This window comes from Sus scrofa, chromosome 7 (genome assembly GCF_000003025.6).
Source record: "Sus scrofa isolate TJ Tabasco breed Duroc chromosome 7, Sscrofa11.1, whole genome shotgun sequence".
Classification (NCBI taxonomy): Eukaryota; Metazoa; Chordata; class Mammalia; order Artiodactyla; family Suidae; genus Sus; species Sus scrofa.
The window spans coordinates 120514323-120541727 of NC_010449.5; the positions used below are offsets into that span (position 1 = coordinate 120514323).

At 62.4% G+C, this 27405-nt stretch overlaps 1 protein-coding gene across 2 annotated transcripts in view; it reads right to left on the bottom strand.

The window, feature by feature from the left end:
• The window catches only part of CCDC85C (coiled-coil domain containing 85C), an 82922-nt gene continuing 55682 nt past the window's right edge, over positions 166-27405 (bottom strand). The window contains exons 2-6 of one of the 2 annotated variants that reach the window (XM_021099688.1): positions 20309-20382; positions 9700-9804; positions 4692-4787; positions 3829-3927; positions 166-3143 (exon numbers count right to left, since the gene is read on the bottom strand). In XM_021099688.1, the coding sequence (XP_020955347.1) occupies positions 3054-3143; positions 3829-3927; positions 4692-4787; positions 9700-9804; positions 20309-20382 (464 nt within the window). In that variant the 3' untranslated portion in view covers positions 166-3053. Of the gene's footprint in view, positions 3144-3828; positions 3928-4691; positions 4788-9699; positions 9808-20308; positions 20383-27405 lie in introns of both variants that reach the window. The other variant, XM_021099687.1, reaches the window with a different exon arrangement.

Consider the following 27405-nt stretch of genomic DNA (forward strand, 5'->3'; position numbering starts at 1 on the left):
GGTTGGCTTTGGAGGAGGCCGCTTGGGACTGTCAGTGCCCCCTCATCGGCTCCTAGTCAGACAGGGTTTGGATTTGGAAACCTCCCCATTCCTGGCCTACGGCCTGGTGAGGGGCCTCGGCCCTGGTCCTCCGCCTGCGACAAAGGAGCACCGCACACCACCACGGAGGCTCGCAAAGGCCTTTATTTCTCTAGCGCAAAGTAGACACTATCACAAACTTCTCTGTTACTCCTTTTACTAAAATAGTTCAAATCAAGGTTTTTACCACACTATCAAAAGTTCTATTTCTTTCTCTCTCCCCAAATCAAAGTGGTTCAAGAGAAGGTAGACGCGGCACCGAGCCCAGGGCTCCCAGCTCCGCCCGGAGCCGGGGAGGGGCGGGCCCCTGTGATCGGGGCTGTCGCGTCCTACCCAAGGTAGAGCTGCCGGCCTGGGGACAGGGACCAGGAGACCCGCCCGTTCCCAGAGAGCAGCACAAATAGGTCCCCCGCGTTATGAAAAATATACACCTCTACCGCTCTGCAGTCATGCATTTCATTTCTTTAAAAAAAAAAAAGATCAGTAGTATGCAGTTTCCGCTCAAGTTTTCAAGGACCCAAAAAAAAAAAAAAAAAAAAAAGGTCACTTTTTTTCTCTTTAAACACTGATGTGTGGCTAAAAAATGTGCTCAGCGGGTTCCGATTCCAGGATGGGCTTGGCCACCTGGGATGAGGCTGGAAGGGTGACATCCATCACAGTGGGAACGGAAGCCACAGCACAGGTGCCACGGGGACTTTAGGATCTAGAATCAGAGGATGTGAAACAGAAAAGGATTGAGGAGAGTTCACCCCACCACAAGCTTTCAGAGCTAAAGCTCCAGATGGGAGGAGGGTTGCCAGTGTCACCTCCCTGCTCGTGGCAGAGCTGGGACTCGCCCTGAGCTGGCCCCTGTGACCCCCCCCCAGCCACGGGCTCCTGCCGCGCCCTCACCCTGAGCCCGGTGAGAAGCAGGCAGAAGTGCTGCAGGCTTTTCAGCAACTTATGTTCGAGGTGACTGTCACAGGTACAGTGCTGTCCTAGAAAGCCACTCCCATGTGAGGCTGGCTCCGGGGAATGGGCAGGGGCAGAAAGGAGACACCAGCATCCGCCCGGGGCTGCCTCCCGCGGAAACACCTGTCCCACTCCCTGGACACCCCTGCAGAAGTCAGGACAGGGTCGCTTCCTTCCAGCAGGGAAAGGTCCCTTTGAGGCTGTTCTTCCCTGGGTCAGTTTGCAGGCGACCTGCAGAACCAGGACACCTGACTTATTGCTTATTTTCAGTGGTGGCCAAGCCAGCCTGACCTAGACAGGACATCTGGGCTCCCAGGTATGGCTCCCACCCCAAAGGGACCCAAGCTGCTCCGCGGTCCTTTGGACTCCAACACCCAGAGAGGGCCTCCGCCCCCCAGTTCACTGCCCACTTGGGCAGGAATCACCCAGAACTGTGTCCACGGATGTTCACCCAGCGCCAGGTGCACACGCTCGCTAGTCACAGGAAGGCTCACTACCTGACCTGCGGGCCAGCTCCTTCCAGGGGCCCACAGCTTCCTGTAACACCCAGGGCAAGAGGACCTGCCTGGCGCCGTCAGCAGCACCCACGGAGCACTCCCTGGGCACAGTGAGGGCCGAGGGCCTTTCCCCTGAGAGTGTCGACCCAAAGGCGCCAGGGCAGACGGAGGAACGACTCAGAGGCGCCGCTGGGAAGAGGAGCAGGGGGGCCTCGTCTGGCCCCTTGCTGGGTCCCCGTCCCCTGCTGCACGGAGCGCCAAGTCCCGCTGAAGCGCCGAAGCCAGTGGCGGCCGAGGAACTGAAAACACAGGAGGAGCCAGGGCTGGTTAGAGCCGCGGCAGCCCTGCCTCCCAGGCTCTGGGACAGTGTTTGTGGCGCCGCCGTCCCTCAGCCCTGGGCCTCGTTTGCCTCACACACTAATGGTAAATCTACACGTCTCACTTCACAGTTTACACACGATCAATTTACACGGAAGGTCTTATTTGTCCCCCAGAGCCCTACAAGGAGGGCCTTGAGCTGCCCGTTCTGCAGGAGAGGACACTGAGGCTCAGAAAGGGAGCTGAGTGTCCCCTGAGAGGAGGAGGCGACAAGGCCTCAGGGGGGACTCAGCTCGGGCCTCGTCCCCACCCCACAGTGACCTCTCCCGCAGGTGGACCCCGATGGCTGGCGAGCGGTGAGGGTGGGCACAGGCCGACTAAAGCTCGCAAACCGTGAGCACAGCTCAAAGGCCCTCTGAGCCCTCCTTTCCCACCTCTCTGGGGCCCAGAGAGGCTGAGTGACTTGCTGAAGGTCACACAGGAAAATGAAAGCCAGAGCCCGGTCGGGCTTCTCCCAAGGAGGGCAGACCTCCTTCACCTGCGGCCACGCAGCTCTGTCCACAGTGATCCGGGATGGGGCGCTGTTCCTGAGCAGGGGCCTCGGGCCCTGGGTAGGAAGGACCCCGAAAAGATAGGGCGCAACCTGGGAGAGGGCAAGGGGACGCTGCAGAGAGTGTGTGGCTGCGGGTGGAGACCTGAACTCCAAAAACAAGCAGTGGCTGGCAGCAGGAAGCCTGGGCACAGGGCCAGAGGAAGGGCCGCAGGTGAGTTTCCTTGTCCAGCTCGGGACCCGGCACTGAGGCCGCCAGAGTTCAAGCCACAGCAGGTGGGGGCCCTGTGCGTTAGTGCAGCTGCCGGTGGCCTCTGTCCGGTGTAGGTGGCAGCCAGGGCTGAAGGGCTTGATGACATACGTGCCCCTCCACCAAGGCTGGGCCCAGCCTGGGACAGTCCCTGGGCCTGGCCTCTCGAAGCGGCCAAAGCCTTGCACCGGGGGAGCCCAGAGCAGGAACGAGGCCGACCAGGCCACTCTCCCGCGGGGAGCCGTCTTCCCAGTCTGCTGGTGAGTGAGAGGCAGGAGATGGAGTCGGACCCCGGCAGCCAGGCCACGGCAGGCAGCGTCCTATGTACAGTTCACCAGACTAGAGGAGACGGTGGCTCGGCGCCCAGGGACCCCAGGCAGGGCCAGTCCACCTCCACGGAGCAACGGCCCTACAAAGGCCCTTTGAACTGGTTCCCGGACAGGTGCTGCCGGATGGAGGGCTTGGAGCTGGCGGCATCCCCCAGTTTTCTCCAGACCACCTGTGGGGAGGGGCAAGCTGGGAATGGAGGGTCCACCCTGCACCCGCCCAGGGTGTCCCCAGAGCCAGGGGCCAGGAGGGGACACTGAGGCCACATGACACCTGGAGACCCTCAGACCGGGTCTTTGCACGTGCGCCCTCCGCACCGTGCCTCCCACCCCAAGGCGACTGAGCTGGCACCTCGAGGGTGCAGACTTGGGCCCGAAGCTGTCCAGTGGGCCCTACAGACCCAGGAGGCAGCAGCGGGGGGATACCCCGCCCCAGGGGGCAGCCCCGTGAACCACCTCCCCTGCTGACTCCCACAAGGGTCCCACGAGGCAAGGCGCACTGGCCAGGTGGGTCCCAGATCCAGGCGCCACCTCCCCAGAGACCCAGAGGCAGCCCAGCTGCCAAAGGCCAAGGCAGCCACGGCCAGGAGGGTCCCGCAGAGCTGAGGGTTCCGCCTGCACCGCAGTCTGGGCACCACCTGTGTGCCAGGAGCCAGCAGAGCACAGGGGACAGGGACCAAGGGTCAGGATACACAGGGCAAACAAGACCAGGGAGCAGGGAGGAAAGGGGGGAGGGGAAGTGGGGGAGGGGAGGAGCGAGGCCCGGGCTCCCAGCCCCCCGGGTCACCTCCCAGGGGGGTTGTGGCCACACTGGGACTCGCCCGGTCACCCCGGCCCCGGCCCCAGGAGGCGCCTCACGTTGCACATCTCGCGGACAATGGCCTTCTCCTTCTCGCTCAGGTCCTCCTCGCAGCTGTCCTGGAGCTGCCGGTCCAGGTTCTCATGTACCTCCAGGACCTGCAGGGGGCGGCCCCAGGGTCAGGGGCAGAGGTCACAGGCAGGCCTCGGGCAAGGCCCCAGCTTCCCCCACCACAAGGGGCAGTGGTGGACGCCTAGCCGCGGGGCCCTGGGATCGGGGGCTGGAGAGGCCTGAGGGCCCGGTTGTCCTGTCGCCTCGGCCCAGTGACACCGTAGACACCACGCAAGGGAAGCGGCGGCCCACATTGGCACTGGGGGCAGAGCAGGTGGACAGGCGGGGTGGGGACCGCTGTTGCACTCCAAACCCGGGACCCCACTTGGGACTCAGGACAGGCTGGCACATGCACATGGGGGGGGGGTGTCCAGTTGCCACCTGCCAGGCACAGCGAGCGGGCTGCCTGCGGGGAACCACGTGCCTGTGTCCCTGCTAGGGGGGTAGGGATGGGGGCACCTCAGTGGACAGGCCCCAGGGTGCACCCCAAGGCCCTGAGCAGGAGGGGGGCAGGGAGAGCTGGGCCTGGGAGACCCGAGCTTCCATCCCGGCCATCCTGCCCCACCCCCACTCCAGGAGCACCTGTCCTCCCCACCTGCCCCAGGCCTCAGCTCCCTGGCTGCAGGGGTGACGCAGCCACCACCCCGCCTCCCAACCCCCACCCCACACTCCAGGCAGCCACGGCCACTGGACCAAAGTCCCCCAGCTGCCTGCAGAGAGGGCAAGCGGGGTCCTAGGTCACAGGGTCCTGAAGTGCCAGGGACCTGGGGGCCCCGGAGGGAGCGGGAACCGGGCAGGGCCTGGCCCTCACCTTCATCGCGTGCACCACAGCCTCGGGCTTCTGTCCTGCGGCGCTGTAGCCGGCGGAGGGCGGCGAGGACAGCTCGGGAACAGGGCAGGCGGGGCCCTGTGGGCAGAACCATGTCTTAGCTCACCCTGGCTGGCTCCCAGGTGGCAGCCACAGGTGCGACCAGCAGCTGGGAGGGATCCTTGGGTCCGTGGGGCCGGGGCCCAGGCCAGAGACCATGGGGGCCGAGGGGCAGCACCCCATCCCGCAGGCTCCTCTGCACAGCCTGGCACACGTGGAAGGTCTCTCACCTGCTTGGAAGGTCTGTCACCTCCTCTGCAGCTCACCTAGGATGATACAGACGGCCTGGGCCTGACTCCTAAGCCCCCTCCCCGTCCCCTAGGCTCCACCCCGGGCATTCCTGGGGCTTCCGGCCCTGAGCCTCCCTGTCTGGGGACTGCTGCCTCATCCTGCAGTCTAACTGGCAACTAGGTGCCCGGCTCCCACATCAGCCTGGGGGCCAGGAGACGGGGGCCGGGAGAGGAAGGGATCCAGCTTCCTGGCTCCCTGCCACCTGTGTCAGAGGCCAAGTGTCCACCCAGCTCCTCCCCAAGGGGCACTGGCCCAGGTGGCCACAGGGCAGGAGGCAGGGCTTTCGGCTGGGGCTGCAGCGGAACCGGCCCCTGAGCAAGGTCAAGAAGGGACCAAGGCCACATGAAAGAGCTCACGCCTGAGGAGCTAGATGGAGCCCCGGGGCCAGCAGGACGCGAGATGCCAGGAGTGGCCTGAGGGCAACCAGCCGGTGGTGCTGGAAGCGGAGAGAAAACACCAGGAGCGGCCCAGGGGGTACATGAGCAGGGGGAGCATCCTTGGGCCCCTTTGCAGCCCTGAGTCTCAGTTTCCTTCTCAGTCAGTGGGCCCTGAAGGCCCCTCCAGTGATCAGGCCAATGAGGCCACTGCCCTGGGAGCCTGCCCAGCTGGGCCACCCTGCACAGGGACCCTCGGTGCCTGGCATCTTTTGCTGCCAGCGGCCAACCTCTGCACTCTTCTCACCAGCCAGGGTGCCCTGGCCCTGCTCCTGGGCCCTCGCAGGCTCAGCCTGCTCTGGCTCCACACAGAGGCCTGCAGCCCTGGGGTCCGGGAGAGCTGGCTTGGGCAAGGCTCTGGGGGCAGGCCCGGTCCACTCCGCCCCTCAGGTCCCTGTGTCCCGGGTGTGCACAGAGACCTGGGCTGCTGTCTTCCTGACTCTGGCCCAGGCCACCTGATCTCTGGTGCCCAGGCCGGTGTGTCATGTCGGGGAACCAAACTGGGTTCTGGGGGGTCAGGCCACATACAGGTGTGCGCCCTATGGCAGAAGGCTGCCCTCCCCGCACAGGCCAGCAGGGGGCGACATCCACACACACAGAGCCCAGGAAGGCGGCTGGCCCAGGCACCTCTGGCCTCAGGTCCTGTCTGCACCCGGCGCTCCCAGCACCGCCTGCTCTGTAAGGAGGGCTGATTCCTGCAGCAAAGGCAGGCAGGAACTGCACGTGGCCGGGGTAGATGGTGCAACCGTTTGCTGGCCGGCCTCACTGGGTGGACGGAGCAAATGAGCGTGGTCTCAGGACCCTATAAGGGAAGCCACCACTGGACACTGGCCAAGACTGTACCCTTAGGGCCTTTTCCAAACCCAGCTCAGCCCTGCAGGCATCCCGTGGTGGGGGTGGCAGAGCACAGCCTGCAAAGCACCCGCCAGGAGAAGAGCGGCCTAAGGGGGCAGGTTACGACCCTAGGCGCGGACGCCATCTCTCTATGGGCCCATTTTACAGATGAGGACGGGGACACTGCGCAACTCGCCCAAGGCCAACCAGCTAGTAAAGAAGGGCGCTGGGAGTTCCCGTCGTGGCACAGTGGTTTACGAATCCGACTAGGAACCATGAGGTTATGGGTTCGATCCCTGGCCTTGCTCAGTGGGTCAAGGATCCGGCATCGCCGTGAGCTGTGGTCCCAGACGCGGCTGGGATCCCCTGTTGCTGTGGCTCTGGTGTAGGCTGGCAGCTACAGCTCCAATTAGACCCCTAGCCCGGGAACCTCCATATGCCACGGGAGTGGCCCTAGAAAAAGACAAAAAGACCAAAAAAAATAAAATAAAAAATAAAGAAGGGTGCTGAGGCTTAAACCCAGGTCTGCGTGACTCCAGTGCTGGTGTTCAAGGAGACAGGCGTATGCCCAAGAGCACTGAGCACAGCCGTCTACACACGTGCCCGTCCGGGAGCGGTCAGAGCAGCACCAGTCACAACAGGTAAAAAATGGAAGCAAAACGACATACGGCAACTAAAGAGCAGATGAACAAAACGTGGGACCCACACGACAGCTCGGGATTCAACTGTGGGAAGGAACGAAGCTCTGACTCACTGTCAATGAGCCTCGGAAACGGGGTGCTCAGGGCAAAAGCCGGTCACTGAGAGGATGCCAAGGCTTAGGATTCCACATCTACGAAGCATCCAGAAAGGGCAAAATGAGCAGGTGCCAGCGCCCGGGAGGAGAGCCGGGAGGGACTACCAGCAAGTCTGGCGTTTCCTTCTTACCAGGGGACCAGCCAGGTTCCACTGTGACGACTGCGAAGGTAGGACAACCATTGAAATGTGTGCTTAAAAAAAAAGTTAATTAACTGGAGTTCCCATCGTGGCGCAGCGGAAAAGAATCCGACTGGGAGCCATGGGGTTGTGGGTTCGGTCCCTGGCCTCGCTCAGTGGGTTAAGGATCTGGCATTGCCGTGAGCTGTGGTGTAGGTTGCAGATGTGGCTTGGGTCTGACATTGCTGGGGCTGTGGAGTAGGCCGGCGGCTACAGCTCTGATTTGACCCCTAGTCTGAGAAGCTTCATATGCCTCAGGTACGGCCCTAAGAAGACAAAAAAGACCAAAAAAAAAAAAAGTTAATTAACCAAAAAAGAAGTAAGAAACCAGTTTTCCCAGGGAACCTGTGGAGCGCATCCTCCTCTCAGAAGGCTTAGGAGTCACCCCCCTGCTCCACTGATGGGCGGGGAGCGGGGAGAAGGGAGGGGTGGGGGGAGGGACAGCCAGCTGGGCAGGGAGGGGGTGGCCCCACCCCACCGGGTCCCCAGTTTCCCCTCGGAGGCCTCTGACATGTGGACATGCAGGTGGCCTTCCAGAAGGTGTGCCCACCCCAGGCATGGAGCAGGCTATGCCCTCGGCAGCGTCAGAGCACAGGCGCGGGCTCCCCACCTGAACCTCGCTCTCCCTATGGGCCTGAATGCCAGACACAGGGTTCCCCGGGGCTTGGCACCCTCTGAGCCCCCACCTCAGCTCCAGCCCCCCTACTGCTCACTCAGCAGCCTGTGTCTGCCCCATAAGATACCCCAACCCTCTCCATCTACCCAGAACCTGCCCCCCAGCCTCGGTGGAGCTTCAGGCTGGCCCCTGGCCTCCAGGCCTGGGGTGGCCTGGTGCTGGCACATACTAGCCGCATGCCACCCTGGTGCATCCCCCCCTCCAAAGTGGGGTGACAACCCCCAGTGTACAGAGCAATCTCAAGGAGGCAAACAGAGCCCCTGCTAAGGCCTCCTCCAGGAAGCCTTCCAGAAGTCTCACTCCTTTCAACAGCCTTGAGCTGCACTGTCAAGGCCTCAGAAGCTCAGCCCTCACTCAGGATATGTCTTCTAGAGAGACCTGGGGTAGCGAGCTTCCTCTGCTCTCACCCCACAGGCCTGGCACAGCACAGGAGCACAACCCTTTACAGTTTGCAGCTCACTGAGAGGCTCCAGCGCACAGCACCGTTAGCTGACGATCAGAGAGAAGGGCGGGCAGGCGGGGAGGAAGGGCCCCTGCCGGGGTGGGGGCGAGACTGGGCTTTTCCGAGAGCCCTTATTGCCAAGCAGTCGGAGCCTCACTCAGCCACGGGGCTCCTGGATAAATATTTGGATCCTCTGGTCATCAGCGGCCTCTGCCGCCTGCACAGCAGCAGCAGCTGCGCTCCCGGAGAAGGTGCGAAGGCCCCAGAGAGAAACAGCAGGACGCTCAGCCGCCCACAGCACCACCCGGTTCCCGGAGGCACAGAGGCCCGGGGAGGCACCAAGGTTGCCGCCCTTGCCGGCCGAGGTGGAGAGTCCAGGCCCACATCGCAGGGTGGCCTCAGACCAGCTCCATTTCTCATCTGTCCCCTGGGGACAGTCAGGTCCCTGCCTTGCCGTGGGCTTACATATGCAGAGAGCCCCCTGTACGGCGTGTGCATGGAGAGGCCCCGTGAACACCCACAGCGCTCGCGCAGATGCGGGCTCCCGGGTTGGCAGCGTATCCACGGATCTGCGCAATCAGCTAGCGGAACGCTTTCGTGCCCTCGTCCCCTTCTCCCGGCCACCCTCAATGTCCTTTCTGCTTCTAAGATCTGTGTGCTCTGAACGCAGGCATCATGCCGGGATGACAGGTGCCTGGGCCACGAGGAGCAGTCCTGAGCTGCCCCGCACACCTCAGGCCCCAGGCCCCGCCTCTCCTTTCCCATTCGGGGCAGGCCAGAGCCCAGGTAGAACCCAAGAGAACCTTGGAGGCCCCCTGTTGATACCTACAGGGCACTGTCATGACTCCTCCCCTACCTCCCTTACCAAGTCCACGATGGCAACCTCTGCATATATACACCGCAGCCACACCCCAGGCTCCAGTGCCAGCCGGATGTCCTCTCTGTCCCTGCAGTGTCTGAGGAGTGATGCAGGTGGCACAGAGGGACAGAGGCTGGGCCTCACGGCCCGAGCACCAGCTGCACTCCCGCAGCGTCATGCCAGGTGGGCCGCCACCTCTAACCAGCATGCTGGGCCCTCACGAGGCTCCAAGAGTCAAGGGTCAAGGGTTGGGAGTCAGGGCCCAAGCCTGTCCTGGAAGAGTGAAGAAGGGCACTCTGGCCGTGAGCTCACGCCTTGACCTGGCAGCAGCTTGGGCAGAAGCCTGGGCAGGTCCCTAGCTGGTCTGAGCCTCAGCCCTCCTCTCCCGGAGGAGCTGGGCCCCCATGGGGACAGTGGGGCTCTGGGGGAGGGGCACTCACATTCTGCAGGGACTCCTGGTAGGAGGGCGGCAGGCTGGGGAGCTGTGACTCCGAGTGGTACGGGGAGAAGCCTTTCCGCAGCGTCCGGAACTCTCCAGAGCCCGCCTGCTGCACGAGAGAAGGAGAGGGGGGGTTAGCTGCGAGGGGCTGGGCTGGGGGGCCAAGGACTGCTGGCCCCTCACCCGACGGGACACCCCTGCCTGCTCGTCCACAGGGCTCCCTTGCGGGCCGGCAGGGGTCTGGTCCACTCCATGCACCTTGAGGATGCGGGTTTGATCCCGGGCCTCATTCAGTAGGTTAAGGATCCGGCGTGGCTGTGGCTGTGGCTGTGGTGCAGGCGGGCAGCTGCAGCTCTGATTCGACCCCTGGCCTGGGAACTTCCGTATGCTGTAGGTTCAGCCCTAAAAAGCAAAAGAAAAAAAGGAAAAAAAAAAAAAGGAGGGGGGAATGAAGAATGAATGCATGCATGGGTAATGGGTGAATGGGCACATATTTATCAGGTGGTTCCGCTCAGGCAAAGCAACCCCCCGACCCCGAGGCTGAGGCTGGGGGCTGGACACAGAGAGGAGACGGACCTAGCAGCACCCTCAACCCAACGCAGGCCCCCTGGTTGGGCTGAGGCTTGGCCCTCAGGCCCTGGGCATCACGAAGCCCCTGGGGGTGGTGTTTCCGGCCCAAACATGCTCTTCTTCTACTCGGAAGGAACCAAGAGAACCCTCCTGGGCAGATAAATGCAGTGGAATGTCCCACAAATCAACGGGCACTTGAGTTGCCCAAACAAACCCTTGGAAGGGAGGAGGCCAGGGCTGAGGCCGGCAGGTGAGACAGCAGCAGCCTCGCCCCGAGGTCCCTCCTCCCGCTCATCAGCCCCCCTCTGCTTGGCCAGAGGGGTCTGCACAGACCCTGCTTCCCTCCCACCAGCCGCGGGACCTAGGATCCACAGGACCTCACTGCAGCCTCATCAATATGCTGGGTTCTGCTCTCCCGCCCCCATCACCCCTGGTCAGCACTGCCCCCCACCCCCGTCCGCCCCAGGTCTCATGGTCCCAAGGCCTCGAGAGGGCGCACAGGGCCCTGTAGGTGGCTGTAGGGTGGGGTGTGGAGGTGGAAAGGCAGTCACCCCCTGGTTAAGCCACCCCCAGGAGCCCACTGCCCAGAGCAAAGACCAGCTGTTCAGCTGAGAACTGTTCCCATGGCCTGGGGGGGACCAGAGTGGGAGCCCAGGTCCCAAGGGGCACAGAGGGGAGAGGAGTGGGGACCTGCCCTCCAGTGGTGGCCCTGGGGTGCGGCAGGGTCTCACCGGGGGGCCTTGGGCACAGCCCTCTATCTCCAAATGGGACCACCACGGCCCATCACGGCCTGGGTTAACCTGAGGCAGGGGAGCCGGAGGTCTGCTGCTGCTCCCGGGCCAGCCAGGGGTCTGTGCGATCAAGCGGACCCCCACCGCCAGGCAGCAAAACGCAGGCCCGCCCCTCGCCCCCCCCATTGGGGGTCCCCCTCCTCAGGGCGCCCCTGCCTCCCCTCCCTGTGGGGTCACCCCAGCTCTACCTAAAGGTAAAAACCCCAAATTATTTTCCTGACTAGGTCTCCGGGACAGTGACAAAATCTTCTCCAACAGAGAGCACGTTGCAAGCCCAAGGCCCTGAATGTCCACACCTGGGGTCGCAGGCCTCTCACCTGGGCCCTGATGCCACCCTGTGGGCACACCCTCACCGGCCTTGCCAGGCCGGTGGGAGAAAGCCAGGGGCCAGGGGGAGGCCCACGCCCATACCCACACCCACACCCGCTGACATGGATCTGGCCACAGAGCCTGGGATCAGGGCCACGGTCCTCTCCCGCCGGCCCTGTGACCAGGGCAGCGGGCACTGCCCTGTTCTTGCCCGCACACCGTCTGGGCAAGATGCTCTGGGCCCACTCCCACTCCCACCTCCTCCACGGCTCCCCTGGCCCTGGACCAGACGGGTTCGGAGGCAGCTCTCGTGTATTGTCACTGAAAACACTGGTTTGTGTGTCTCCTTCCTCCCCCCAGATAACTTCGGGGGGGGGGGTGTGCAAAGGGGGTGGGAGTTTTTAATTAGCGGTTGCAATTCCCACCCCAGCCTTCGGCAAGGGGCCCGCAGAACTTTATTAGCGCAACACGGAGCTGGCGGGGCGGACACGCGCGCTCTCTCGAGGCCAACGCGACTAATGACGCATCGAAATGAGGAGCCATAATTGCACTTACATCCAAATTAAAAATCCTGCGATTTGCCCGCCGGTGCCCAGGAAGAGGGAGAGCCCTACGGCCTCACCGCTGACGGGGGCAGAGCTGAAGTGGCATCTGGGGGCAGCTGGGCCCACATCTGCGGGAGCTGGGGGCCAAGGACCCAGTGGGGGTGGGAGGGCAACACGGCCCCTGGGGGGCCACCCTGCCCCCACACTCCCTGACGTGGGTCCCTGGGGACACGGGGAGGCGGGGCTGACACGGAGCAGGACTTGAGCAGGAGTAGAAGTGCCCAACCCTTCCGAGGGAAGGAACCAGTCCAGGTCCTGCCCCCGTCCGGTCCGCCCACCAAGGGCAGCAGCAGAGTTCGGAGGCGGCAGAGAGAGACCCAGGAGTCCGCAGAGCCCCCAGCCCACCGCCAAGAGCTCCCCGGGCCTCCGTCCAGGGCCGTCACTGCAACGCTGCCCAAGCTCCGGGCTGCCTGCGGCGGGCTGGGTGAGCTCAGGCTGCCCAGCCTCTGCGACGACACCCCGAGCAGCAGAGGTGCCCAGGTCATCGCCTTCCCAGGGGCTCCTGCTCACAAAGCCGGGGGCCGCCCCCACATCTACCTGGGGGCACTGTCCAGGGAGGCGAACAGAAGCAGGCAAGCGCAGGAACTTGGAGAAAAGGGGGGCTGCCCCCCTCCCACCCCTCCACTGGGTGGGGGGCTTTCTGGGCTCGTTCAGAGGCAGCTACTCTCACCCAGCCTTCCTGCTCCCAAAGGGCCCTCAGCCCCTTGAGCGGGCTGGTGCTGCTGCCGGAGGTGCTCAAGCACCTGCTGTGTGCACTCAGGCAGGGGTGGCAGCGAGAAGGCGGCCTGCAGCTCTGGGGATGGAAGGTGAGCCCGACACAGAGGTGCCCAGGGCCCCCACTCTGCAGCCCGCCCTCGGGTGGCCGCTTGGACCCCCAGACCCAGGGCTGCCAGGCTGATCTGTATGCAGTGACCAGGGCAGGACCCCCGCAGAGGGAGTCATCCCCAGCCTGGTCGCCCCCGTAGCACCGGGAGGTGTCGGCGTCTCCATCACAGGGACAGGGCTCCAACCCCACGTTGATACCAGCCCTGCTTTCCAAAACCGTAACACATGGTAATAACACCTACCTCTGAGGGGCGGGCAGGGGTGGTAGAGGTGGGAGCCCGGGGGCTCTTCCTGCCCCCAGCCCCCACCCCTCGGGGACCTGGTCCTGGGACCTGGTCCCGCCAGCAGCCAGCACTACTCCTGTGGCCTTGACAAGCCCCTCATGTCCTCCTGCAAAGTGGGAATCACCAACTGCCCATCCACCCTGCAAGCTGGGGACCTCTGATGAGGCGGGTAAGAGGGGGCCTGGAGAGGCCACTGTCTCAGAACTTTTGTTTTCTTACAGCCGCACCGGCAGCATATGGAGATTCCCAGGCTAGGGGGTTGAACTGGAGTTGTAGCCATTGGCCTATACCACGGCCACAGCAACACCAGATCCTTAACCCGCTGAGTGAGGCCAGGGATCGAACCTGCATCCTCATGGATGCTAGTTGGGTTCATAACCCGCTGAGCCCCAAGACAAACTCCTGTCTTAGGGCTGCTGCTCTTGTTTGGCAAAGCGGGGAGTTGACGCCTGCTCGGAGAGAGGGCATATCCTGAGATGAATCTCAAGGCACGACCAGGGCACCCTGGGTGGTGGTCGGCTCCCAGGAAGGGACGGGGGCACCCAGAGGAGACCAGGCACTACACAGCACTCCAAGCAGCCCCCACCCCGCACACACCCCACTGCAAACAAGTCCCACCAGGCAGCTCTACCTGAAGCCAGCTTCTCGGGCGGCCGTAGGGGCGGGGCAGCTGCAAGGAAGACAGCAGTGTCACCCAGCACACTGGCCAGCCACGACCCTCACCTCTGCCCTCCCTCCCCTGGAAACCCACTAGCCCAAAGCCACCAGGACTTCGGCTGGGCGGGAGTGGAGGAGGGTGGGCCAAGGGCCGAGGTGGGGGACCCTAAGGCGCCCCCTGTGTGTTTACAAACAAGGAGTGAGAGCAGGCCTGCCGCACCCGAGCACTGGGGCCCCCAAGATCCTGGGCAGCTGGGCGAGGCCGGGTATCAGGGCGAAGGGGGCCCGCAAGGTCCCTCGCAAGAACGGACAGGTCCTACCCAGCAGATTCACCTTCCTTTCCCCCACTTTGATTTTAAGAGCACTCATTTGCAGGCCATTAAACAAAGCGGCTGCAGCAAGGCCGGGGGCCCATAGGTTCCTAGTCAGCGCTGGGCTCAGGCAGCGCCGTGTCCACGTGGGTTAATGTACAGCTAACACTGCTTGTCCGCGGCCCGACTTCCTGCTCCCCGGGCAATGCCGGGTCCTCGATCCCATTTCTCAAAGTCAGCTGTGTGCACAGCCCCGGCAGCCTGTGACTGACGGGGAACACGCAGACCAGGTCTCAGCCACCACGATGACCGCCTTCCGCGCCTCACAGATCCCCTTGGCAGGACCGGATGACTGAGGGACAGTTCGTGTGATCTCCGCAGAGGGAGGTGGGGGACTCTGGAGGGTGCAGATGTTGCAGCGTCCAAATCCCATCGCAGCTGGTGGATCGGAGCAACTCGCCAACTTCCCGGGTCTCCGACTGCTTTTGCATGTGGTCAACTGGGGACCACAAGGACCCTCTGCCACTGGATGGCCCACAGGCGAGGTCACAGTGCCTGGCCCACAACCTCACCATCCTCCAGGGCCAGCCCTCAGTGCTTTCCGTGACTGGCCCTTTAATCCTGGGACCGCACCATTTTACAGATGGGAAGACAGAGGCACAGAGAGATAAAGCCAACACCTATGTCACCCAGCTGGAAAGCAGCACTTTGGGGATTTGGACCAGGCCCTCTGGCTCTAGAGTCCCAGGCTGGCCTCTCGCCTGCTGACCGGCCCAGCCTGTGGCTCCCAGTGGACACTGGTTAAGTCCCGGTCACAGGGGCAGAGGTGGAAGCCCCCGTGTCTTTTCCTGCCCATCTGTTGCTGGACTGACCGATGCTCGGATGATGGAAAGAGGGGTTTCCCTGACTGAGGAAGAGGCTGGACCTCAGTTTCTGCTAATGAAGCAGTTTAAGCCTGGGGACCATGTCACCCATGATAGAGGGGGCAGGGACACGACGGCCACCCCCAGACACCAAACAAGCAGAGTAGGGATGGCTCAGAACCTGTCACAGGCGGCATGTCACAGGCAAGAAGAACTGCCACCATAGGCAAGCCGTGAGGCCAGCCATCTCCTGGGGAGGGGGGAGGGCAGGCGTGGCAAGAGAACCCCCCAAACAGAACAACCCTCCAACCCTCCTTGGGGGACACAGGAGACAGAACTAGCTTAGATGGTTCAAAACTCAGACATGGGGGAAAAAGGAGCAGTTCATCAGGGACCAAGCCTGGCTGAGTGGGCATCTTGAAAAATCCCAGGTTCCCGGAGTTCTGGCTGTGGCGCAATGGGATTGGCAGTGTCTTGGGAGCGCTGGGACACAGGTTCGATCCCTGGACCAGTACAGTGGGTTAAGGATCCGGCATTGCGGCCACTGCAGCTTAGGTTGCAACTGTGGCTTGGATCTGATCCCCAGTCTGGGAATTCCATAAGCTGCAGGGCAGCCAAAAACGAAAAAGGAAAAAAGAAAGAAAAAATCCCAGGTTCTCACGACCAGGAGGAGAGAAGGGCAGGTGCTGCCTGGGGGGACAGAAGGAGGAGGTTCTGGTGGGCGTGGCACGCATGGAGCAGCAACGCCGCCGTCACTCCTATCTTACAGGTGAGGGGACAGAGGCACCAGGACATGAGGTAGTTTGCCTAAAGCCACACGCAGTTGAGCGCTGAGCAGGGATCATATGAAGTCAGACTCCTCCAGGGCCCAAACCTACTTACACCATCAGGCCGACACCACCACTGCTCCAGGCTGAACTGTGTCCCCACCAAATTCATATGCTGACCCCAGCTGCCTAAGCCCCTTCCTCATCCCCCAACCTCCCGCGCCCGGTTCTTGGTCACACAGCCCCACAGACTCATGCAGTCAGCCATCCTGGGAACTCCTCTGCCCCCCAGGCCTCAGTGTCCCCATTCACGCTTGGTGTAAATCCTGGGGTCATTTCCAACCTGACTGTTCCGCAAGCCCATGTGGCACAGGCCGGATGGGAAGAGCCAGCACCGGGACAAGGAGGAGGGGGGTGCCTGGCTGCAGCCGCCGGCCTGGACCACTGCCTCCACTCCCCCAGCTGGCCGCCTGCTCTTGCTCTTTTGTGAGGCTGGCTTCTGGGCACACGCGGAGCCTGCATTTATCAGCCCAGCAGGGAAGCGAACGCAGGAACCGTCAGAGCGGAGGCCCCCGGGCATCAATTACAGCCTCCCCCAGCCCAGCCGGCCAGGCATGGCATCCACGGGAAAAATCAAAACGGGTACCGGGCTGAGATGAATCATCGCAGAGGAAGCAGCTGTGTTGATGAAATTTTAAAACCGACACGAGAAAGAAAATACGAACTGCAATACAGTAATTTAGCCTGTGAACACTAAAGGCACATTTTTAATTAAAGCTATTTCGGAGTTAAACAGAGGCCATGGGGGGAGGGGTGGGCAGTCGGGAACGGGAATCCACAGAGGCCTCCGCCCTCCGACCCAAATCCAAAGCCGTGTCACCTAAAGACAGTTATAAGAGTACCACTGCTCTCTCCCCCCTTTTGCCAAAGGCAGATCTGCCACATTGCACAGAGCTGGAGGTTTCTGTGCAATTTGATTCCATCGACAAGACTTAGCTGCCAAAATCTCACAAGCCAGAGCCCAGGAGGCAGAGCCCAGAACCCTACCCGTGGCAGCAATCTCCTCCAATATTCCCAAACACGGCCATCCATCCCCACATCCGTCCAACCACCCTTGATTACCTCCAACGATGATCCACTCACTACCTCATGAAGCAGCTCTCCCTTGGTGAAGCAGACCTTGCTTATTCTGGGCAAGAACCAGCCTCCCCTCTTGGCCTAAGAGACTATGTGGGGTGCAGGCAGGGCTCCCCAAGATGCATCTGCCAAGTCATTGGAGATGCAGATGTGACCGCTGGGTAGCTGATAGCCCAGCAGGGGTGGGGGGCCCAGCTCCACAAGAGAGGGTCCTGACACCCTGTCAGCAAAACAGTGCAGCCCCTGGGTCTGGGAGAGCTCAGGGCCGGGCCACCTAGGGGTGGCTGGTGAAGGCCACTGGCAGGAGGCCAGGAGGAAGAAGGCTATAGAAACCCCATCTTCCCTGGACCCCCTCAAAATGAGACCAGTACTCTCTTTGTGGGCCAAGCCCTGCCCATGGGGTTGTACCCCCTCCGCTGTGCTCCCATAGCCCGCCTGTACACCTGAGCCTACTGGCAGGGAAAGAGTGAGACTGCCCCCTGAGGACAGGCTCTGCCTGGGTACCGCTGTACCCCCACGATGTACCCCCACACACAGGAGGTGAGTGTGTGGGGGTACATTGACTGAGTGCCCACCTAACAGGGGAACAAGTGGAGGCCAGGGCAGGGGAAGTGGCTTGAGGGTCCTTATAAAGCTGGTGCCCTCTGAGCCGCCCCGGGAACCCAAAGGCAGGCAAGGTGTCAGCTGCTGCCGGGAAACCTGGAGCAGGCCAGGGAGGCCCTTCTCTCCCTGTTTCTCACGCCTCCTGTGCAGCTCAGAAGGGCAACGCCTCCTCCACAGCCAGCAGCATCCACCCCCGTTCAAGGCCAAGCCCTGGCAGCAGGTGGCGAGGGCAGCTGGAGCCCTGCCCATGACCCTGGACATGCCCTGCCAACACCCCGGCCCCTGGGTGCCTTTGCAGACTGTAGGTTGAGGGTCAGCCCCTCGGCTGAAGCAAGGGGACAAGATGATACAAGGCTGGCCTGCAGTGCACCCGTGGCCGCACGGCTGCCCCAGTGCCACACGGCTGCCCCTTCTCAGCCAAGCTGACACAGGCTCACAGAGAGACCTGGGCAAGACCCCCGCCTGCCAGCAGAGCCCTCGTGAGGAGGAGGCAGGCATGGGACCCGGTGTCCAGCTCCATGACACACACAAGCACACGTGGCTGTCACCAGAGCAGCACGGCTTTGCACCTTCACCAGGGAGAAGGAAAAGTTCTACCAAAAACCAGGAACCTGGAACACTGCCGCTGAGCAGGCCCAGCTCTCAGCACTTCTCCTGGACGAGCCAGGCCAAAGCCCGATCTTGACCTTTAAGCCCAATCTCACCTGCAACCGGCAAGCCTGGGCAGCGCGGGGTGGGGGGCCCAGGCGACAGGCCACCCCCCCATCTGACAAACCTCTGTGCCCAGAGAGCCTGGCCTGAGCATGGGTACAGGTCAGGGACAGACCTGCACTGCTGCTGCCTGCAGGACAAGGGCCCAAACCTGACTCCAGGAGCAGGTCAGAGCAGGCTGGGGGAGGGGAGGAACCAGGCAGAGACACCCCCTGCCCAGGTGGCAGCCGCCCCCCTCATGCTCCAGACATGGCACCCCGTCAACCTCCACCTCTGCGTATGCGGGTGGGGAGCGGGGGAATGACACAGCTGTGGGGGCTCCCTGGGGAGACCGGGGGTGCCCCGAGGGAGGAAGGAGGAGGAAGGACTGCCCCCTGCAGCCTGAGTGCGTGCACAAGGCCAAGGCCACCACGGGAACCTGGGTGTCTTCTCCCTGAGGGACAAGGTGGCCTAGGGGAGCAGAGGCCACGAGGTCAAGGGACACTTCCGTTCCTGTCCTTAGAAACAGGACCACAAGCAACACCCTGCTGGGACAGCAGAATAAGGCTGCAAACAGCATCCTGAATTGGGGGCCTGAGCTCTGCTTCTCCCCAGAAACAATGACACAAAGGACAGCTGGATCTGGGCAGACTCGAAATCACCCCCACCCCCACCAGAGTCCCCCACCGCCCCACAGTGGTCCTGGCCTTCATTGTGCCATATGCGAGTGACTGCGTCCCCTCCTCCACCGGCTGGAAATCAGCCCCAGGTCAAGGCCCCCAAGTCCTGGTGCTGCCCCCACCCCTGCAGTCACTTCTGCCTGCAGCTCCCACAACCCACCTTCCACCCCCTAGCAACCAGCACCAGCCCAGGTCAGGCCCACTCAGGGCGTTTGGGTGTCAGGAGGCCTACCCACTGCCTCGGACACTCCTCCCTGCCCCCGGCAGTCCTGAGGACCTGGCACTCCTTGTGGCCAAGCCCCTCTGCCATACAGCACCCAACACCAAAGCGGGAAGTCTGAAAACGGGCCTTGCCATTCAAGGCCTGGCTACGCTCCGATGTGGACGCGGTGGTCCTGGGGTGTGGAGGACGGAGGGCCCAAATGAGGCGTGTATTCCGCAGCATCCTGCGGGGCTGGGAGAGTTATCCTGCCACCTGCGCAGGGGGGGAGGGGAGGGAGGGCAGTCGTGGGCCTGCACACATCCCAGCAGCGCCCAGGGGCAGAGAAGGTGCCTGAGCAGGGCAGTGGCGCCAAGCCCCTCCGTTGCTGGGCAACGGGACCAGGCAGCTGAGCCCTCCCTGGGGTTGGTTCCCAGAGAAACGCTCTGGGCATCCCGGCCGGCCAGGGGCGTATGGGGCAGGGTGCAGCAGGGCAGGGGTGGGGGGCGGGGAGGGGGTGGGGGGGGTGGGCAAGGGGGAGGATGAGATGAAGTCAAAGATGAGCACAAGGGAAAGAGGCTAGAAGGTCCTCAAGCCAGTGGCCGCCAGACACACCGACCGGCTGACCACAGCCTCACACCGTCGCCCCGCCCACAGCAGGAAAGGCCCTCCCCCAGCAGCCTTGCCCCCTGCGTGCTCCAGCTGTGCTCCAGCCATGCTCCAGCTGTGCTCCAGCCGTGCTCCAAGGCACGCAGCAAAGGCACGAACACCTATCCCCCGCCTCTCATCCTGCAGCCCCCTCCCTGCACTGCCCTCATCGCCAAGTCTCTAACCCACCGTCCCCCTTGCTGGGGACACACGGGTGATGAGGCCTGGCCTCACTGGTCTGTGGATCAGGCCAGGCCTGGAGGGAGGAGGACCCCATCCTGGAGAAAAACCTGCGCGGCACGGAAAGGACGCTTCCACGCGGGTCTGAGCGAGGGCATGCCGGCCCACCTCTCGGGCCCTGAAGCGCCCATCAGAGGGGCAAAGCAGCCCGCTTCTCAGCCATTGTGTGTCCCGCACTGTCTCTGGGACAAGCCCAGCTCTGGTCCCCAAGGAGCTTGCGGACCAGCGGGGCGGGGAGGGGACCACGGACAGGGAAACGCTGGAGCAGTGACACTGTCTCCCACCCAGCGTCCCAGGAGGTGACTCCAGGCAGGAGTGGGGGGCAGGTAGGAGGTTAGGGGCGTGGAGGGGGAGGGGAGCCCAGGCGAGCTGGGCAGGGTGGTGGACCCTGGAGCAGGGGTGGCACTGGCCCCGGGGTGCCGCCCACCTACCTGCGCCAGAAGCTTGTCGCCCTCCAGCAACTTCACCTTGGTGTCCAGCTGCCTGATGTAGGTGAACGAGGGATCTGTAACGACACGAGGTGGGGACATTACTGGGCAGCTGGCCGACTGTCTCCAGCAGGAGAGCCCATCCGGCCCCGCACTCCCCCAGCGGAACCTGAGCTTCGCAGAAGGACGTGAAGGAAGGGGGTGAGGGCTCCCACGCCAGCTTGTCCTGGACTAATTCCTTCAGCCCCCGCAACACTTCCCCCAAAAGCTCCCCCCCAACACACCCCTGATGGGACCCTCACCCAGGGACAGTCCCCACCCCCACCCCCCGGCCTGGGGTCCAGGGGGCCCTCCCCCACGCAGTAGGGAAACTGAGGCTCTGAGCTGGCAAGTCTGCAGCACGGCTTCCTCCTCTCCATCCTGCCTGACGAAAAGGGAGCTCCTACAGATGAAGGGGAGAGGGGCGCACAACACAGGTAAGCCACCCCCTTCCTGCAGGTGCTGAAACCCACCTTCCTCCCCATGCTGGCCCCACTCTACCGTCACAGCAGAAGCAGAGGAAATTCCACCACCTGGCTACCCACGGCCCTGGTCCTGCCTTCTCATCAGGCTGGAAGTCGGCTCAGGAGAGAAGGACCCATGAAGTGACTCAGTGCCAAGGCTAAGGAGCCTGCCCGGGTGGAGGCCAAGGGTGACCTGGGGCAGAGGGGCCGGGGGAGACAGAGCATGGGAGGGGGAGGTTCGGGCAGGGCAGCAAGGGGATCAAACAGTCCCAGCAGGTGCAGGTGTGGAGGGAGGAAAGGTGAGTCTGCGCATCTCTGTGACGGCCCAGGGCACCTCCCCCAGGGGCTCTGCAGCCCCCAGGTGAGGGGCGGCTCTGCGCCTCTCACCCACCTGGGTGTCTGGCCAGAGCCCATCCAGCCCGGATGCCAGGCTGACCCAAGCTGCCCATCCAGCCCGGATACCAGCCTGACCCAGGCTGCCCAGAGTCTTCCCAGATCATGCCACCGACCCTTTATCTCCAAAGGCACTAGACTGTCGACCAAAGCCAGCCCCCCCAACCCTCCAGACCACCACCACCCACCCTGGGGCTTTTAACCTTCATAGGCGGGTAAAGGGGGCTTGAGTGCCACTGGAGGACAAGCTGGGACCACCATGCAATCACGTCCCCAGGCGAGCCCCAGGCCTTAGGAAAGGGACCATCATAACCCTCCCCCACTGAGCCTGAGGCCTGATGGGGAGCCCACTGGTGCCTGGCAAGGATGGGGCAGCCGGCAGCCCTCCCCAGATGCCATGACCTCCCGGCACTGGAGCTTGGCCCGGGGCTTCCCAGCAGCGCTGTCCTCCGAGGCAGCCTGATGACAGGAGGCGGGAGGAAGTTTCCTGCATCGGTGCCTCTTTGCCCCTTCACCTGCCAGCTGTGGGTCACACTGCGACCCAACCTATTCGAAGGCCCCTTGGGAGCCAAGCCTCCCCGCCCTGGAGCAAGCCCGGGAGACCAGGGCCCAGCCCTGGGCAGGAATGGGGGTGGCCCGGCCCCACCCACTAATTATACAACCACCTCCTCCCCTGCCTGTGCCGTCAACTCTCAGGAATGTGGAGCCTTCTAGGGAGGGAGAAGCCCCCTCCCACTCCAGGGATGACACTGCGAACCCAAGCCAGCTCTGCCGTGTGGCCTCCGGAGGTGCAGTGTCTTCCCAACATGCTGCAGGGCGGCCGCCGAGGGGGACCGACCCCAGGCGCCGACTCCAGAGGCCTCCCACTCAGAACTCCCGTTCCCAGGCAGGGAACCCTCAGCCTCGGTTTACCCATCCATCACCCAAATTGGCCAGCAGTCCTCGAATCCCTTCCCACCCACCCCCATGGGCCGGAGGGGCAGGGCCTCAGTGTTCAGGGGCTCTGGGCACAGGGAGGGGGGTGGGCCTCAGCCAGGGCTCTGTAACCCTGTGAGTCCCCCACCTGCTGGCAGGACGGTTCGCTGCAATGCCACCTGGGAAACGGCGCACAAGGTAAACTCCAAAGACCCTCTCAGCTCCCTCACTCAACCTTCCACGTTAAGACCCCCTCCCCCTGCCGTGTGGGGGTTCCCCCTCTGGGTGGGATCGGTGGGGGAGGGGAGGACCCCCTACCCCCACCCCATGCATGATGCATGGCAGCCCCTGTTTCTGGCTCACCCTTCAAGCCTTGCAGGTGCCAAGCAGGGATCATGCCCATTTTCCAGATGAAGAGGCCACAGGGAACAGTGTCCCCACTTGCTGGCAACTGAGCAGGGGGGCCCCGGGGTCCCGTCTTTCAGACCCTCTCCCCACCCGCCAGCCCCACCCCCGTGGCCCAGTGCTCAGGACCCCAAGTGTGTTGCCCATCTCAGAAAAGCTGGCAGAGGCTCCTGAAATAAGACACGCTTTTGGAGTTCCTGCTGTGGCTCAGCAGTAATGAATCCGACTAGGATCCAGGAAGACGTGGGTTGGATCATCAGCCTCGCTCAGTGGGTTAAGGATCCGGCGTTGCCGTGAGCTGTGGTGTGGGTCGCAGACACGGCTTGGATCCGGCGCGGCTGCGGCTGTGGCTGTGGCGTAGACTGGCAGCTACAGCTCCGATGTGACCCCATATGGCGCAGGTGCGCCCCTAAAAAAAGGTGGGGGGCTTTCCTTAAACCCCTCAGGGAGTTAGGCTTTTTGAGCACTAGCTGTGCTGAACTCCTTGCCTGGCACCCTGCAATCCTGCAATAAACACGAGCGCGCGCGCGCACACACACACACACACACACACGCACACACAGATGGCGCTGTTATGAACATCTGTTGGGCACTTACTGAGCGTAAGCCATAGGATGTTAAGGTCTTTAACGTCCAATTCTCAGCCACCTTATAAGAGAGGCATTATTATTATCTTTATTATGCCGATGCGGATACTGAGACTTAGAAGGAGCTCTGGTTCCCATGGCTCCCTAATAAACAAGCCTAAAGCTTAGAATATGATCCACAGCCACCTTGTAGTCCTCATAGAGTCCATGGGTGAGGAATTTATTTATTATTTACCTTTTTCGGGGTCAAGCATCTTTCCTGGACACTCCATTACTGCCCAACCCTTGGGTGCAGCCACAAGCCAGCCCCCTACCCCCACTCCCGCTCATCACAGCCCCCACCACGGGATGCACTGCCAGGTACAGCCTTGAAGCCAGAAGAGGGACCAGGCACTTGAGTGTGATGAGTGGCCTGTCAGGTCACGAACTCCCTCACTGCCCTGTAAGCCGCAGAGCCATCCTGAAGACGGGCCCAGTGCCTACCCGTCTCCTGGCTCTGAGGGCTGTTTTGTCTTCCTCTGTCATTCCTACGGGCTGAGCCAGGAGCTCCCAGCCCCTCCCAGAAGGTCAGACTGCAGTCACGACCGGGGTCAAGTCAGTGGACGTACGACCAGCTCAGCCCTGGGCAGCAGGCAGGCCGGGCACACCAGGGCTTCTCAGCCTCGTGTCCACCTCCCAGGCCGGCAGGCAGGAGAAAAGAGTGGTGACAGAACCAGCGCCAGGAGAAGGGACACAGGCCATCGCACGCCCCACAAACAACCCCATCACCAATACCAGACCTCAGGGCCCGCAGGCCACGTCCATGGCCCCTGATGACAGAGCTGTCCCCTCAGCCCACCTGTCCTGGTTCACTCCAAACCCTATATTCGCTGCAGAGAACAAACTACACTTCAGGCATCAGGGTTTGGTGGGTTTTTTCCTTTTGCGTTTCAAAAATACAATATGAGAACCTTAAAATATTTATAAATCATCGGTGCTTCCAAAGGAAATTATTCGAAAGAATTCAACCCACTATAACGACCGCAGGCAGAATCACAGTGGCCCAAACGGCACTGATTCGTCTAACAGCAGCGCCCTTGTCATCCCTCATTCAAATGACGCTTAGGAGAGAAAAAGAAATACCCACAAAAAAGAACTGGACACAAACAAAACCTCATGCATCATTGCTGATGTGTTTAAAAAGATCTATGCACTGAAATAAATTCAGGAAGGAGGCACAAGGACGTACCGACTGCGGTACCGCTCGCATGACGGCACCGGTGATTTTTTATTTATTCACAGCATCTCTCGATAATTCAAATAATCTCCTTTGAGAATAGGGAGAAATTTTTCTTTTATAAAAAAGAAGAATGGATTAAAGTACTGCGCCTCCACATTGCAGAGCCCCCGTTGAGGTCAAGGGAGGCAGACGGTGGCCAGAAGGACGGCCTGGGCAGGCGGACCCAATCCGCCACCCTCTGCCCGCTTCTCCCAGCTCTGGTCTGGGGGCCTTTCTCGAAGCCCAGGCCCAGGCCCAGCCCCGAGCCTACCCGCTCCTGCAGAGTTTAACAGGCTTTGAGGCTGCCTCCTGAAAGCCCTGGAAAAGCCTCCCTTGCCATACCAGACCCTGTCCCCACTGTCCCCACCCTCGGCTCCTCAAACCAGGCTTTGTGTGCTGCCAGGAGCCAGGGAGCCAGACTTCTGGTCACCCATAGGTCAGAGCAGGTGCCCTGCAGTGGGCAAGAATGAGAGCTGGGTGGGCCCTCAAATTAGGCGGGGAACTGTGTGTCGGGGGGTTGTGGGTGGCTGTGGGAGGAGGGGGCCTGTGGAGGGGGGCTGTGGGGGATTGGGGGGACTGTGGGGGGGGGTGCAGGCAACACCAGGAAGGGCCTGGCTCCCTGCAAGGACCGTCCTTCCCGCCGCCTTGGGCAACCCACGATCCCACAGGGCGTCTTCGTGCCCCAGCTTCTTGGAGACAAGCGTGTAATTAAATTAATCCCAGGGTTTGCAGTAATGAGGAGAGGAGCCGGCAGGGAGGGAAGGTCATTTCCTGGCTTGACGGCTGGGGGGGAAATGAGGGAGGTGACTGTGGAAGGGACTCTGGGCTGGGCTGGCCTCGGTGTCCCCTGGAACATCCCTGACCCCCACTCCTGCCCGGCGCCCACGGGCCCAGTCCTGGGGATTCAGGATCCACCCTCCGCCTGGGGGATGGGAGAGCTTCCCCCAGCAGTCCTGCTTCCCGGAGCCTGAGCATCAGCCCTCGCCACGCCTTCCTCATAGACGCTTGTTCCCAGGGCGTGTGGAGGACCAGGCACCAGGGTGGGTGGGGGTCACAGAGCTGCCGGGCGCTGATTGGTTCAGCCAAGAACTCCGGAGCCAGGTCTGGGCATTGACCATCAGGCTACTCTGCCCTCCCGGAAGCTGTGAGGCCAGGCCAGGTCACACCTCCCCTCCCGGCCTGGTCCCCTGCCTGGCTAAGCAGTGTCACCCCAGCTTCACCAAGAATCTGGGGCCAGAGGCCACTTCCAGTCACCCTAGGCACTTGGAAAAGCCTGAGGACCTAAGAGGAATTCATGCTGCCGGGGAGCGGGGACCAGTGTCCCCGAAGGAGGGGAAGGGTCTCAGTCCCAGGAGCTCCCACCAGCGGCTGCTGCAGGGAGAGGAAGAAGCAGCCAGCCTGTGACTGTGACGTGGCACCTGCACTTCTTGAGGACAAGGGGCAGCTGAGGCCACAGAGGGCGGGGCATTCCGGTGGCCAAGGGCCAGTGTTCCTGAGACCCCGGGGCACAGCGTTACACCCTCATCTCGTGCCAACCTCGCCTCGAGCTGACATCTTGCTCTGGCTGAGATTAGGAGTCTGTATAAAGGGTTATGTGGGAATGACCCCAGGAAGCATGGGGAGTGAGGCGGAGCACAGGAGAAGCTGACAGGGAGGGATGGCGGCGGGGGGGGGGGGGGGGGCTGAGTCACTCATCTGCCCAAAGTTCACTGGGGGTGGCCACTCGCCAAGTGCCTCGGGCGTCTGGATCCCGGCAGGGCACCCATGGTGTCTGCCACAGCTCAGGAAAAAGCCTGGTTTCCCCTCTCTGCACAGGAGGAAGTGGGCAGACGGGGGCTGGTTGGGCACCGTGACACACAGCAACACCGGGGCCTGACTCTCCAGCTGCCACCTCTTCCCAGGTCCCCACCAGCCCTGCCTCCCTTCCAGCCCCCTCTCACTGAGCGGGGTCCCCATAACGTCTTGGGGACAGGCAGGCTTTGTGGCAGGTCATTAGCAGGAGACCCAGCTGCACCTGAGACCCCTCCATGAGGCCTCAGCCCCATGACTGGCTGACATCACAACACGACTCGGCTGATTAAATCCCGCCTCCTTCCGCCTCATCAGGAGGGGAGAGGGCCAGGCCGGGGGCTCCACTGGGGCGGAAGGGCCTCATTAAACAGAAGCACCCTCATCACTCCACCCTCCCCCTCCAACCCAGAGGATGGGAGCAGCTCCTAAGAACACCTGCTTCCCGGGAGTCGCTGCCTCAGTTTCCTGCCTTCCTCCCCTGGCCCAGGACTCAGAAATGAAGACGCAGAAAGCCACGTGCCAAGTTGCTCAGGCAGAGCCGCCAGGAGAACCACCCGCGGGGAGGTCTGACCGGCTCCGGGCACCCGGGACAGTGCTCTGGGCTGAAAGCTGTGTCCCCCCCCCCGCCCCCCCAAAAAATAAAACTAAATCAAGTTTAAAGTTCCTTGTGGTACAGTGGGTTAAGGATCTGGTGTCACGGCAATGCCTAGGGGTCCCTGTCATGGCACACGTTCGATCCCTGGCCTGAAAACATCCACAAGCCGAGAGCTCAGCCACCAAATAAAAAAAAAAAAAAAAAAGAATGTTGGTTCCTCCGCCTCCTCCCCCCGCCCACCAAAATCCTTGTACTGAAACCCACCCAACTGATGGTCTGAAGAGGCGGGGCCTTTGGGGTGATCAGGTCGCGAGGGTGGAGGCCTCCTGGGTGAGATCAGGGCCCTTCCAAAGGAGACCCCGGGGCTCTTTCTCCGCCTGAGGGCACAGCTGGGAGGCGGCCACCGGGGAACGAGGCAGCAGCCCCCCAACCCCAGACACTGAGAGTGCCATCTGGACCTTGGGCTCCCGGGCGCCAGACCCGTGGGAGGTAAAGGGTATGCCCTTGGAGCGGCCCCAACAGACGAGGACAGGTAGAGAAACGGGGTCCCCCAACGAGAAGCATCGCCGGTGTCCGGACAAGCGTTCGTCCTCCTCTTCCCACTGTGAGCAGGGGGACCGGCCCCAGTTCACAGACAAAGAAGCTGAGGCTCG